This window comes from Hylaeus volcanicus, chromosome 5 (genome assembly GCF_026283585.1).
Source record: "Hylaeus volcanicus isolate JK05 chromosome 5, UHH_iyHylVolc1.0_haploid, whole genome shotgun sequence".
NCBI classification, from domain to species: domain Eukaryota; kingdom Metazoa; phylum Arthropoda; class Insecta; order Hymenoptera; family Colletidae; genus Hylaeus; species Hylaeus volcanicus.
This window is the reverse complement of record NC_071980.1, coordinates 30,689,463-30,704,944: the sequence shown is the minus strand read 5'-3', so window position 1 is coordinate 30,704,944 and position 15,482 is coordinate 30,689,463. Positions and strand designations below refer to the sequence as shown.

The window sequence follows — 15,482 nt, the reverse complement described above, 5'->3', positions numbered from 1 at the left end:
ACTTTTTATAAATAATAGAATAAAATTTCGATTGCCTATAACACTTGTTTGTACGTAGCTGAAAAACGAGCTCAAGCTGTAGCCGCTCAAATGGCTTCGTCATCGAACACGAAGACGACGATGTCGTACACCAGCGCGATCATGACCGCTGGAAGAGCAACAAAAATCGTGACGACGAGCACCACGCAAACGTTCGCAGCGAAATTGTCCGAAATCACTGCCAACAGCCATACATCGACCACTGTGATGCAGTCCACGCATACCACGGTGAACAAACAAAAGTCGTTGCAAGCGAACACTGTTACCGTGATGTCAGCTACGGCTGCCGCAACGGCCCAGACCTCGTCTCAGCAGCCCATAGTCAGTACATCGCCGAAACACTGCCGACCACTGCCTACCTTGTCTGCCCCGCCAACAATGGTCTCGCATTACACTGGAAAATCTACTTACTCTCCCGGCTCGAACGCCGCGATATCGCCAGCAACGAGCACAGCGATCTCGTATTGTCCAGAGAGTTTGAACACCTCGACCTGCTCGAATTCGGTTCGAGTCAGCCCGTCGCCGCCAATTGTGTCGCAGTGTCAGCAGTTGCAACAGCAGCAGCAGCAGCAGCAGCAGCAGCAGCAGCAGCAACAACAACAACACCATCAACATCAGCAACAGCAACAGCAACAGCAACAGCAAGTACGGAGCTCGACGCCAATCGCGTCTACGATTCAAGAACAACAACACCAACAGCAACAGCAGCAGCAACAGCAGCAGCAGCAGCAGCAGCAGCAGCAATCGAACAACACGCCTCTCGAATATTCCTTGTTCAACGACACCTTCACGAAAGTTACCCAACAGTCGATGTGGGGCGGTCGAGAAAACGATTCTCAGAAGGGAATGAACTTTGCGACGGTAGCTGGAGGTGGAGTCTCCGTGAACACGTCGGGCTCGTCATCGTCCAAATTCATTGATAGCGTGCCTCCTCAGGTTAGTATCGATTCTATAATGTATTCTGAGGAGCTGAAAAAATTGCTCCTGCGTAGAATTCTGATTCTCTAAGATATCAACAAGTAAGTATTGTACAATATGTATATTGTTTCAATTTTTTACGTATATCCAAACAGGTGGATGCATCAAAAGCTCCTGGATATCGAGGAACAACAATGTGCTCTCCAGTCTCGAGCAAGTCGAACAACACCACTAACACAAACGCGAACAATATGGGCAGCGTTGCGTCGTCGAACACAGGCCACAGTCCCATCCAGCCACCTCAATTCCAATCTTCTGGAAATTACAACGAGCATTCTCTCTCGAACAAGCCACCAGGTAGCCTAGCCGTGGCGCGACCGGTAATGCCTCAGCAAAACATGGAAATGGGGGCAGCTATGGGTGCGCAATTTAGCAGGCCAGTATTTCAAGGCGAATTGACATCGCGTAACGCCACGACGCATCAGCCGCACGTCATACCCTCTACGTCACAGCCAACGTTAGACGTGGGTTTGTTTAAAGCGAATAACGTCGGTTACGAACACCCGAACGTGAATTCCAGCTTACTAAAGATGGTGCCGAACGAAGGACAGGGTCACCCTCTTCTTCCCTTTCACCCCCATATGCAAAATTTCACCCAAACAATAGCAGCGCCATCCGCCTCGGTAAATACTACCGTCAGTATGTCGAGGTTAAATCCCAGAGCACCAGACTTTTCTAGCTCGCTGCATTTGAACAGCAAACCACAGGTGACGATGTTCAACGCCGGATCAGCGGCTGGAATACATCCAAACATGTTCGCGACGGTACCGCCACCACCTCCGTCCGCGATTCAATCCAACAATTTAGCTATGCTCGGCAACTTTCCCTTGGGAAAGTATCAAGCGCCATCACGAGCCACCCCTAACACTGGTATCTCCACCAACGGGCAAACGCGTTGGCCATTCGCTCCACCGCACAACAATTACCCACCTCACCAAGATCCCATGATGGGTCAAATAGGCTTCTCCAATCATTTGGCGAGTATAACCGCGCAACCTGGTAGCATCGATTTGATCACCAACTTGGAGAACGGCGGTTCGCCGGCAATATCACCATCCTCGCCGGCGGCGCACGTGGTTCAGGAGTTGGGTCAACTGAAGATAGAGGATCGCAAAGTGCCACGACCGATCGGTACGGAGAGAGCGTGGAAGAATTACGCTACGGCGGGCATGGGGCCTGGTGGAGACGCCGATTCCATCAATTGGATGCTGAATAACGAGAAACTGGTTGGATCGTGGGCAAACCTGGGGCCAGGCATCGACAGGCATCAGGTGTTTAGATCCAACGCTGCTTACAATCGTATATCCAATGTCGACGCGGAACTACACCAGATGATGGAATCCTCCTTTCAGGTATGCACTTCTTGTCGTTATGTTTCTCTCTACTAATCATCTGTACCTTACATTCACTACTACATATCACATATGTGTGATTCTTTTGAAATACCAACATTCCATCAAGCAAGTGTAATAGTACAAAGTGTCAGTTTCACAGTTAAAATAATCTTTGTAATCTTTGGTGATATGTAATAACTCCCGCAACTTGTTCGTGTTCTTCTGGAATACAAATTAATATATCTATGGAAACACGGTATAAATATGATAGATTGACAATTATGTTCGACTTAGGGTCACGTGGACACTCAACAACAACCGTTCCCTAACGGAAGCGCCGCAGCTCTGTCGCTAATGCCAGGATTGACGTTACTACCGGGACAGTTTGGAACGCCTGCGTTGACGGAAATCCCTCCAAACGAGCAGAACAAAATGGATCCACCCGCGTGGGGAATACCAGACGGTGTTCAAGATAAGCAACATCCGGTAAGTTGCATATTAGTCCGCTAACGAAAAGGTCTCGTTATGCAGAATCTATATCTGACATTTGTTCATTCTCTACACTGTAAGGACACCATTGGCGCGACTAATTTCTCCCTAAAATTCTCCAATTACCTCAAAAGTTACCTACGTGAAACTTTCCTCCTCGGTTTCTTTGAAACGTTCACGTGGATCATTTAACAATTTGATTGCAGGCATGGAATAAATGGACCCATTAAAAAGGAAGAAACTTTGCGAAAAGTAACACACTTGGCTTCTTTACCCGAGCGATACGAAATAGAACCTGGAACTCAAAGTAGCGAATAGATGGAACTGGAATACGAAGCGTTGTTTCTAGCCACTTGAATTACTATCCTAATTATATTCATTAAAACACAAATTCGATATTATTTGTCATGCTAGGTGATAAGGCGGTAAATCCTTACTACAACTTATTGCTATTATCTAGTATAATTACGCGATCCAAATGATTACCGGACATGACATAAACAGAGTTCAACGAAACAAAAAAAAAAAGAAAACATAGAACGGCAGAGCAGAACGGAGCAAAAATATTTGAATCGTTGGTCTCTCTGGGTTCGTCTTTTGTCTAACCTCGGACACGCTGCTTCTGTGTACACCCAGGACCGTAACTCGAGGTCGACGATATCATAACTCGACTCAATGAAATGTTGACGACAGTTTATCAGACTTCTTCCTATCTTAATCGTTGCCGGATCGATTTGTCCCATTTACGAGAATTCAAATCTTAACGGTATTCGCTAGGCATTCGTGATAATAAATTCAAATACGCATACTACGTCGGCTTTAGCTTCACCCCCTTAGTATAGTAGTTCACTCGAATTAGAATTCCTCGCAACCTTGTTTTTAACCCACATATTTCGCGTATCGAATTGAAAAAAAAAAAAAGAAACGAATACTTTGTTTCAATTACGTACGCGAATTAGACACGAGAAGGCTTCGATTCGCCACATGGATAACCACCTCGAGTGTTAAATAGTACGTAACAACATTCAACAACAACAACAACAACAACAACAACAACAATAACAGGAATGAGTATATTATCGTAACGGAAGAAACAACTTTTGTGTTCGATGAAGGGTCGAAGGAGATTACGGAAAAAAAGAAGGACATGGGGAAAATCGTTGAGACCCGGAAACCTCGTCGATTCCTCCTTCGCATTTTCGTGCGTCGTTTTTTCTCCCAGATCAAAATATTTCTACGTTTCTTCGTGCTGGAACTCTCCAGTTCCAAATTGCATAGATCGTCGACATCCTTATGTCGACGGTGATCCCATTGGAACGCGTAGAGAAATCAAATGTCTCGTATACGATTCGTGAAAACTCGATTGCGACGACTACGCATGAAAATTCTTTTGCTCGACGAGATACTACTCTTTCTCGCTTCTGGCGTTCTCCTACTTTTCTCTTCGTTCTCGTCTTTCGTTGAAATTCACCGAACGCAAAAGACGCGGATACATTCATTGTCCACGTTGTTTGGAGGGTGGGTGGGTGGGTGGGGGGGGGGGGGGGCGAGACAGAAACGGAAAGAAAGAGGAAAGAAGTTTAAAGACACTCGCATAAAATACGAGAAACACACATGGTTGCTTCTCGGACGAAACAACACGACCAGGCTTTGAACATCGTTTGAATTATATGATCTAAAAATGAATAGAAAGAAGAAAAAAAAACATGTTGGCACGAATTAACGCGCGCGCTGTACTAATAATACATTAAATATTATGTATACCGAATCCTATTCGATCAATGAATATTGTTCATTGTTAAACAGGTAGTGGGCCGCCGACACGTAAATATAACTCCGTGCGTCCCTAGCAACAGTGCTATTATAATACTATTATTGCTGTGGTGGTAATAATGTTTATTATATTATATTATGGTTATTATTACACAAGACGTAATTATAGGAAATGGAAGGTAAATAGAAAAAAAACGTCACCTGCTGTTTCGGCTGGACTAGTACGATATAATTAAATATTCTAGATAAACACTCGATATACATATATAAGAAAAAAAAAATGTTCATTTCGATTGGACATTTGAAAATCTTTCTTGGCGGGGATTTCGACAAGTGTTCAATACACATAGCGACGATACTGTAATTGAAACGGTCCCCTACGCGTAAGTTTCGATGAAGCTCGTGGAAATTGTACTAGAGCTTTTGATCTATTATTCCAGGGAGCGCTTCAATTATTCTCTAAGATACGTTGTTATAATTTAAAGCCTATTTTCAAATTTGATTTATGATAATTCCGATATACAACACAAAACTATTATATGACATACAACAATAAAGCAAATAAATGAATAAATAAATAAACACAAGTTCCGTTTGTTACTTGATTTATTCACAATTACTACACGACGATGAACGTATGTTTATGAACTGTTTGTTACTCTTCTACCAAAAGAACAAGAAGACGACTAATTTTATTTCTAGGAAAGCGAGGGAGGAAGATTAGGAGAAAGGTTTAGAGATTCGAATAGCTTGGAAGGATCAATTGCTTAGAGTTAATCCTGAGGAACCATTCTATAAGTTTTAATTAAGATATTAAATAGTTGATCAATTGATAAACATAACTTTGCATACCACTTTGACGCTCTTAAGGCTCAATATAATTCTATTTTAAGCAAGCAATATTTTATTATAAATCAATAAAGAATCAAAACATTAAAATCATCCTTTCTTGTAATAATGCCTCCTAACAATTGTAAATTGGGGGCTCCAATAGTTATAAATCGACGCCTAACCATATTAGTTATTTTTCGTTTATTTTATTAGTTTATAGTTTATATGATGTAAAATCTGTAACAAGGGCAAACAAGAAAATCATTATGGAGTATATACAACTCTGCCTATGACCTCGTCTAATAAGACCAACTACTGTTGACTACTGTCACGCGACGACGTGACCCTCGACAGAAGTCGAGGTAAAATGCAACATCCCGAATACATGTAATATAAAGTATACGAGTTACTAATGAATAATGATTAAAGTTTAGCTCTAAAAATACATATTAAAATATGTAATATTTTATACAATGATGTTGGTAGTACTGATATTTTCGCTCGAATGAGTAGCCCTCTAGCAGTCAGAAGGTTAAACTAATTTTCGGAGTTTGGTCAGCGCCTCTTATTACTGCTAGATGGCGCCATTTACCAATATTAGACGTTTAGTTCAGCTATTCACCGCCAGACGCCGCTATTTACCAAAACCTGGTAAATTTAGTTCGGGTAGTTGACCGCTAAATGGCTATAGTAGCATTTGTTGCAACGCAACGTAAACTTGCTGGCATACGTCATATATATTATATACTGATACATCGCAATTAATAGAAATTTCGTACAAGCACGTAGTAGAACCCATCACTTCAAATTCATCAAAAAGTCTAAAATTTACTACTACTTGTTAATATTGAATTGCGTATAACCGCAGAGAACAATTCGAATAAATTCTACAAACTTCGTGTCTTCGTGACGAGTTTGATCTACAAGTTTTTCAACACTTCTTTATACATTTATGAACGATTTAAAATATTGAAAATAAAGTCATTATTGCTGTAAGTGGAATAACAAAGAGAGAAGAAAGATTAACGAACCACTGTTATCATAGAAAATGTTTAATTTAGGAGATAAGCTTACATATTAATAATACCAAAGAAACAGAAAACTTATAACGTCTGAAATAGAGAACATTTTCATAACATCCATTACATTAAATAACAAATTATAAAAAAAATGAAGAGCGTCTGCACCTCGTTCTTTCGTAATGGCTGAACAATGAAGATGTCTCCCGTTTGGAAAACTGTAATAATTGCATTTTGGTCGACGCGTGAATTAAATGAATGCGTTAGTGTCGAAGTGCAAAAAAAAAAAAAAAAGAAAAACAAAGTAGGAAATATGTGAACAGGATTCGGCGAGATTCAATGTTCAGCCGAAACGACAGAAATACACGTTTCATTATACAGTAAAAATAATAAATATTTACATATGACGCATTTATACAAAAAGTCAGTACCGTCGGAAAAAAAGTTGGCATGATTGTCAAATCTTTCCAAGTTACTGCTTCTCTCTGAATCGACTGTGCGCGGGATACGCTTGCATACTGTGTGTACAGAAGCAACACGGCGTTATTATAAAAAACTTGTACGTCTAACGTTTAATATATCTATCGTCGTCTAATCAAGGAGCAAATACAGTTTGAAGCGTTTCTTTTTTAAATAAATACTATTCGTTTAAGTAGTCGAAAAGTAAGTAAATGCTTAAGTAGAACTTTGAATGGATTTTACGTTAAATCCAACAATATAGTTCACATTCGCGGTTATCGTATACTTGAGAAAAATATCTATGTATGTATAACGCATATTTTTTCACACCTTTAGTCGATCAACAGAGAGAAAGAGAAAGAGAGTTTCGATTGATTTGAAAACTTTTTTGGAACGCCGATTAAAACCAACTTTTTTAATACATTTTACATGTACACGTACCGTTTACGCGAATATCTTTGCATACATGCGTGTAATATACGACACCTATGTACGTATAGTATGCAATATATTTTATATTTATTCGTTCTTCCATTCACTCACTCGCATATCTATTTATCTATCTATCTATCTATATATATATATCTATTTATATATCTACCTATCTATCTATCTCTCTATTACTTATCTATATAGACCTCAAATAAATAAAGACAAAATGGAGGCTTTAAAAGATAAGACCTAAACTGTATCATTTGCGAAACAATGATAAATAAAAGCCATCTGTACATAGCGAAAAATAAATCTTCTAAATCTTATAAAACTGACTGTATCCGTGAGGAACCCAAAATTACTATATTTTTGTCTCCTTCTCTTCGGGCCTCAAACGAGTCCTCTGCATTCTTTCTCTCTCTTTAATCGTTCAGGACGTTTCAACAGAGTTTCACTTTTTCCTATTGTTTCTCCGTTATTTTTTCGTTTACATGGCCCTGCTAATGAAAAATAAAACTTCGTGCCATGTATTGGAAATATGTATGTATGTATGTATGTATGTATGCATATATATATACACACAGATCAGAAACGTTGAGTTATTTTTTATGGTGGTCTGTTTTATAATCTCGTTCGCTTCGTCGCGTTCACCATATCTATTCGTGTTTATCGTTTAGATGCGTATGCATACAATCATGTATGTACATGCACATCCTACACATCGACGCGCAAAAGTGTAGTAAACAATTATCATGCTAATAATTATAACAAATTTTTCACACAACCGTTTCGTTCCTTACAAATATTCGCGACGACTACATGTATTCAACATGATCGTCGCTGATGCTCCTAGGTTTCTCGCGTTTAATCCTGTACGTTTACTAATCTACCGTTCTCTCGGTTCATATAAAAATAACACGCAATGCCAAGCTATCCAACATTGCTTTGTACATTCGCCCGTGCTCCAATGAAAAGAAATTGAAACCTAACGAATCTAAAAACATTCAGTGCGAAACCATTGCGACTAATTCTGCGTTCTGGTAATGAAATCTATCGCTAAAAACTTAAAACTATGGTCTACAGACTGTTCGTCGTGTTCGTCATCGTCACCTCGATCAAACTATTTTCATCGTTTTACGATACACGGAACAAGCATCACTTACTACTCTTGAAAATGCAATTAAACACGTATCCGTGCAGTACGTACTTGGATATACGTTCGTTCATTCAATGCTGCGCCGAACGCACCCATACACGTGATGTTTCAGCGATGATGGTACAATTGGGCAGCGAGTGACGATTCCTTGTGAGAAAATAAGTCGAAGATACTCTTTACTTTCAAAAAAATCCAGTTTAAACATTGGTAGAGTGTAATTATACTAACTGTAAGTTTATTAGACTTGTCCACTGCCCGATTTTATCACCACTGTCGGAACATCCTGTATATTTTAAGAAAGTTTTATAACAGAATTAATACTTTCTGTCCGTGTTTCCTTACGTTACCAAAGAAAATACTTAAAAATACACGATTCTCGATTATCTACGATTTTCTTTTACCTTCCAATTTACACAATAATTTACAAAACATAAATAATTATTAGTGACAAGCAATTTTGTAGTAGTAGATGTAACAGTGAAAGGGACAACTATAGTCGTAGTACTAATTACAGCGGCACAGTAGGATGCAACAACGATTGGTAAAACTTGTACTAGTATTGAAAGTCGACACTAATTAATCTTGTAATTTTCGCGTTTTTTTTATACAGTTTCTTTCTTGCTCTAAGAGAAATGTTTCAACTCGTTACTTTCTCTTGGGACGATCTGTTAAATGCTTGATTTTTTCTTCTCTATAAAAATCAACGTTACACGTATGTGTCTGTAAAATATTAAGAAGACAAAATCACTTTTCATCATGCGAATTCTCGTTTCTTGTTCGATTACGTTACACGCGCAATCTATCTACGTTTTCTTCGAGACTTCCGTGATATTTCTAAATTTCTTCTTTCTCTACAATTGCACGATACTTTGAACAACTAATCTACTTCTTTCGATCAATTATTTACAAGTTACGATAAAATTATTTTTTTCTTCTAACGTCGTTTCTTTTTTACGTACGAACGAATAGGGAGGGCACCGTCGTCTGGTGTAAATGCTCGCTCATAAAACACGCTACATTAGTCTATGATAACCGATCAACGAAAAGATGGACATATCGTATGCGAATTTGAATCATGGATCGGTTTTATAACCTCTTTCGCTACTAACAATGACTGACGAAAGTAAATAGATTCTACGCTTCTATCTCGTAACGAATGCTTACTTTATAATAGCGATCATTTCTTAAATATCGAATGTTTCTTTCGAAAATTGTCGTTCTGTGGACATTTTCACGGGGAAACGATTTTTTCCAATTTATTGAGGTTCTCGCGTTACATGCCTGGAGGGCCCATCACTGATACGCATCTCTTAAGTACTTGCATTTCATTACGTAAACCGATTCGATGAATATACTATTCAATTTATGCTTTCTGAAAATGTAAATGAAAAGATGCAGAACTTGTTGCTTTCTTTTACGTTAAGATATAACTTGAAAATGTATTTGAAAAAAAAAAAAAAAGTATGAATCAATGTTACCTTTACTGTAGCTACGTAACAGAAAATTATGGTAAGTTCGAATGTCTTGTGCTTTGTAACAAAACGCGTTGCTTGTTCGAGAAATCGTGAAACAGCTCTCTCTCTCTCTCTCTCTCTCTCTCTCTCTCTCTCTCTCTCTCGCTACGAGAGCAGATCCTATTCGAAGAACATAAGCCTCGTAGGAAAGCAAACGTACGGAACGTTTGCACGATAGCGCGTACACGCGTGTAACGTATGTACAACTGGTAGAATTGCACTCTTTGCCAATTGTTCATAGTTTCTTTCCTCGAACATTCAAGTTCGATGAAGGTAACAAGGATCAGGATTGTCACTTCTTAAATACAGATCTCCATTAACCTTGTGCACCACTGTAAAGATGACTCGTTGTCCACTTTACCTCCTCACCCTCCGTATTGGTATCAGCTTTGATGTTTATACTTTCCAACAACTTATCACCCTTACCTGTAAACAATTGTTTACTATGAAACTACATTCATCTATTTGACAAACATTTAACAAACATTCTCGTTTCGAGGCTTACCTATTTCTTCCTTTTTGCACTCTTTATTCGTTTCTCCTTGTTGATTATCCTCCTCCTCGTCTTCGTCTTCCTCCTCTTCCTCCTCCTCTTCCTCCTCCTCTTCAACCGCAGACGAGGAATCACTGTCGCTCTCCGAGCTTTCGGAATTAATCGAAAGAGAACACTGATCGTAATCCTCAGGGTCTGAATATATTTCTGCCCCAGGGAAAATATACTTTCCAGGTGTTAATTGGTAATACGTGTTTTCTGTTGGGGAAATAATAGTTTCAATATGATTGTAACATAAGAGTAACATAATCCTTTATCGAAATATTTTGCATACCTGGTAACCTCGTAGCGATACTTTCTCGTATTTTCGGCTGCCAACAGTGCCTCTCCATTCTATCATTTTTGAACTCGTCTTTATCGTTCTTCCCCTCTCGACTGTCGACACTGTTACAGCTATCGCCTATTCCAGAATCCAAGGCGGAATCGATCGACGCTTGTCGCGGTTTGAAATTAATTTTATCAATTCCAGTGGTGGGTACCGGCGCGTGATCATCGTTCATACTCGATGCCACCGTGTTCTCCATACAACGATTGGATTTTAACGACGAATCTAACATTGTACCTTCCGAAGAGAATTCTACTATCCTTGGAAATACTTGACACTCTTCTAAATTGTAAACTTTTCCATTGTCCTTCGAAGTAGATTCCACCGACACGACGTGAATTTTATAATCAGTCGAGCAATCGGAATTCTCAGTTATCGAGGAGGACAAGTTAAAGTCTAACACGGAACTGCTGCCACAGTTCATTCTTTTTGGACTACTCTCAGCACTTGACTCGGCCAGTCTTCTCTTAGGACTGTCTCCCAACAGACTGAATCTCTCCTCTCTATTATTCGTGTGATCGTTACGGTAAGGTGAAACGCACATGTTTATACTGTCCGTGCATTGTTGGATACCGCTGTTGTTATTGATCATAAGACTGTCTTGACTTTCGACGGAGCACGAGTCGTGCGGTTTAAAATCAGTCTCGGCACTATCTCGTGTTAACACAGTGTTCGTTGTGGTGTCCTGGCTTTGCTCCCATGTGTCGTCTGACATGTAACGTACGGGCAGAAGTTGGGTTGCTTCTTTGAGAACTGTGTCGTTCCAACATACTTCCTTGTAACTGTCTCCCATTCTGCAGAAAAGGAAATATGTAAACGTAACGATACATAGATATAGTGCAGCACATCTTCTTTCTAGTTTCTTAAGCTTATTACTTACAACTGACACAGCTGGTTTATAACGACGTCACCGTCTCCCAACAGTTCGACGTCGAACTTGAGATGCGGCAACGATTCGCGATTAATTAAAATCTGTGGAACATGAGACGGAATAGAGGAAGGAATTAACGCTACAGGGCGGACTTTCAAGGATGATCCGATTACGATTAAGAGATCACAGTCGTCTTTGTCTTTGGACATCGCATCGTGAAAAACATCTGGTAGTCCCTCGCCAAAGAAAACGATATCTGGCTTCATTATGCCCTGCGTCACCAAATCTGTAAATTAGAAAGATTCCTCGTGAAAACTCCTCTTTTGGTACGCTTCTCCGTTGGCCGTAGCAGATTGCGCTTTCCGTTTTACTCGATCGCGAACACATCATGTTCTATTTATTTCGAAAGAATGAACGTCGAATCGTAAACTGTACCCCGCAAATCTGGCTAAACAGCACGCACGGGTAACATGATGCAACTTTTATTAAGTTTACCTTATGCGCTTATAAACAAGCCAAGGTTTTACTCGTAGTTACGATTGATGTATCGACTTATGCGTAGATCAGAGTAAATGGCAACATCGTTTAGCGAAGACGTATTCCGCAAAGAGTAGATAATTGTTCTCTCATGGCCACCGACTCGCGACGCGCTACAGGAAAGACTAATAGCAAAAACTATCACTAGGTAGCTGACGCTTCACAGCATAGAAATTGGCAAGACATTATAAAAAACTACAATAAAAATGACAACAGCATAAGCAATCGGTACGATATTATTTGTTTATAATTACCTCTGTAACTCTCGTTAGGGTTAATCTCCGATATGGGTGGCAAAGCGTTAATTCTGCACTTTGGACACACTGGTATCCTCTGAGCAAAAATGTCCTCCCTGATATCGTCAGCTTTTACTTGGTATTTACACCTCGTACACGATGCAGTGGCAAAGGAGCCTTGAACATTAAATGTATTTGTAATAAACAAACGTTTGTCACATAGTACACAGGACCTTGTTTTTATGTGGATACTCACCATGGCATTCGATCACGTTTTCGATGCCTGCTACTTGTTCGAGGGTGTCGATGTTTTGCGAATAATTTCTTAAAAGCTTCTTCTGCTTATCGAGCATTTTAATAAACCTATGACAAGGACTTGGCTTAAATTGTCCAGGATAAATTTCTCGTGCGAATTTGTAAAACGGTCTCGGGTCTTGACCAAAGTAATTAATATCAAACATAGCCTGAAAAAGAAAACAAATATATTTTTAAGAAGCTAAGCAAAATTGATGACAACTCAAAAATTAAACACAAGTGCTTCGTTTAACTCGTTGTACCTGTGGATCGGGTAAGTCGGGAAAATCTTGAGCCAGCCTAGAATAAATACCGTCTCTACTTCTGAAGTCAGGAATACCACAACTGACACTCACGCCCGCTCCAGTTAAGACTATAATTTTTTTACTATTACGTATTAATCTGACCACGTCCGACAAAGTATTTATATGCCTCAACTTCTGTCGGCGGGGTGGTTCAGACATCACATTTACTATAATCTGAAACATGTATAGATAGAATGTTAAATTAGTATCTATAAAAATTATATATCGCGATATAAAATTGATAAGAGTTTGTTGTCTCGCACCTTCCAAAGAGTCAGGTCGTCGACCTGCTCTGGAATCTGTGTGGAATCCATAAGGAGATGGTGTAAAAGTTCTCGAGGGTCAGCACCTATCAACATTTGTTTCTGAACCCACGAGGATGCATTCCTCCATTGATGATTCACTTCACCTTCCCCAGAAAAGTCGGACAGGCCTGATAAATCTGACAAATTTGAAACTGTCGAGGACACTTCGTCCTTCTCGTCTGCAGTATCGATCCTAAAATGGTGTACCCATTGCGATGAAGTTATTTATTCTGATTAATAAAGTTTAAGATATATTCATTCTAAAATAAGAATAAAAATTATTGTTGAAGATGAAACTTACGGACAACCGGTATCGTCGCTAGTGGAATCGATTCTAGATGGAGTAGTCGTTAAATTTGTAGCATCTGGAGAAACTGAAGTTGATTTTGATTCGTCGCTTAATTCATTGAACCCGCTATCTCCTCCGTATGTCTCTGGAACAGCATTCAACGGTTATTTAAGTTCTTTATCGGTTAAATAATAAAAGATTGAATGTTTATTAATCAACATTGAAATTCGTACTTTTTGAACAGAATTCTAGAAAATATCAGAGGCACATTTCACTTTTATCGAATGAAAAATTTATTTGTACAAACATATTCGTATTGACAATATTCTATTCAAAGATAATACGTGGTATAAAGATTAAAATTTTCGAAAGTGGCGGGATGGGATTAATGCGCATCAAAAACAGGTACCCTGCCCAACGCAGTGGAAATCGTGCCATCTGTGAGCGTCCATTGAATGTAGCGCTTCGTATTGTACTGTCAGTACTTTTTCTATTTTCCCGACGTTTTCATATAAACGCTTATTCTTGACTAAGAATTAAGCCTAAAAGTATTTCGATGGAAATGAATTAAATAAGAATTTTATTCCGCGTCACGAATCCAATTTCACCTACGCTGTAGCCGTAATTTCGATCAGATTAAAAACGAATCGCGCAAAACAGGATTTACGACGTACTTTTATAGAAACTGTCATGGCGGCTCTGGTCTCGCGTCGACAACGAACAATTCGAACAAACGATACGATCACGAATGGACGCCTTCTTACCGCCATCTTGCAAACCCGCAAATTTCATTAATGAATCGACCATATTTTTGTTGAAATACCTTCGAGATCCTCGTTAGGGGTGTCACGCGACGTCTCACAATGTTGGAAATCCAGTTTCGTAGCGCTGGCGCCGATGTAACCGTTGCCGTCGACTTTTCGTCGTTTTGCAGGGGACGAATATTCTGGCAGCTCCGAGCTCGACGCCATTTTCGACAGCAATGCAATGCATAGTTTGATGCGCGTCCGTTGCCACAACAGAGGTCGCCTTTGTCCTTAATGCTCTTTTCCCCTCCACTTTTAGGGTTAGCGGAATTGGATGACATCGACACACGATATGAAAGTTTCACGAACGGAAAAGGAGATCAATATTCGCCAACTGTTTTATCTTGATTTTTCTTTCTATTTTCTTTCTTCGAAAAGATTCACAAGCTTGCACTAGAACACAACAATGAAATGTTATCTTTCGTTGGAAATACAAATCGCAACTTATGTACTCTTATTGTTAGCGCAAACGAGAACTCTCCATGTATGTAGAACTTTCACTTTTTAACTAGCTTCTACCCAGACGTGCTGTTTAATATACGGAAGTCAATAATGTAGAATTTTAAAAGATATTTATGGTTGAATAGTAGCCGCTTGTTTATTTACTACATGATGAGTTTCCTCGACGCTTGTGGATATATATATATATGTTTATGTAGGATGTAGGCTGGTTGGCGCTTGCTCTTTAACGTTGTGCATTTTTACCATAACTTTGAGCCTTTTTTTTCCTTTTTTTTTTTTTTTTAATATTTAAATGTATAACTTGCATACAAATCGTAAAATACATTTTTTTACCATTATTGTATTGGAATTAATACTGTTGTGGTTAATAAACTTGAATACCTATCGTAAAGGTACACTGACAGTATAACAATTGCACACGCGAATCCTTTACTTTTTCCACTGTTATATTTTTTATACTTCGTATATTTCTAAT

At 39.3% G+C, this 15,482-nt stretch overlaps 2 protein-coding genes across 5 annotated transcripts in view; one reads left to right on the top strand and one right to left on the bottom strand.

Annotated features, from left to right (window-relative positions):
* The window catches only part of LOC128877294 (ankyrin repeat domain-containing protein 17), a 21,990-nt gene extending 15,223 nt beyond the window's left edge, over nt 1-6,767 (top strand). For all 4 annotated transcript variants that reach the window (XM_054124473.1, XM_054124472.1, XM_054124471.1 and 1 more), the window contains 4 exons: nt 59-975; nt 1,113-2,369; nt 2,646-2,837; nt 3,047-6,767. In XM_054124473.1, coding sequence (XP_053980448.1) covers nt 59-975; nt 1,113-2,369; nt 2,646-2,837; nt 3,047-3,070 — 2,390 coding nt within the window. In that variant the 3' untranslated portion in view covers nt 3,071-6,767. The remainder of the gene's footprint in view (nt 1-58; nt 976-1,112; nt 2,370-2,645; nt 2,838-3,046) is intronic.
* Nucleotides 6,481-15,482, bottom strand: LOC128877298 (NAD-dependent protein deacetylase sirtuin-1). Its single transcript, XM_054124482.1, has 10 exons — nt 14,563-15,482; nt 13,752-13,884; nt 13,409-13,643; nt 13,104-13,319; nt 12,803-13,010; nt 12,565-12,723; nt 11,783-12,059; nt 10,852-11,696; nt 10,530-10,775; nt 6,481-10,450 (listed from the first exon to the last, which is right to left on the bottom strand). Exons 1-10 carry the CDS (start codon nt 14,708-14,710, stop codon nt 10,341-10,343), a joined length of 2,577 nt encoding a protein of 858 aa, XP_053980457.1. The 5' UTR covers nt 14,711-15,482; the 3' UTR covers nt 6,481-10,340.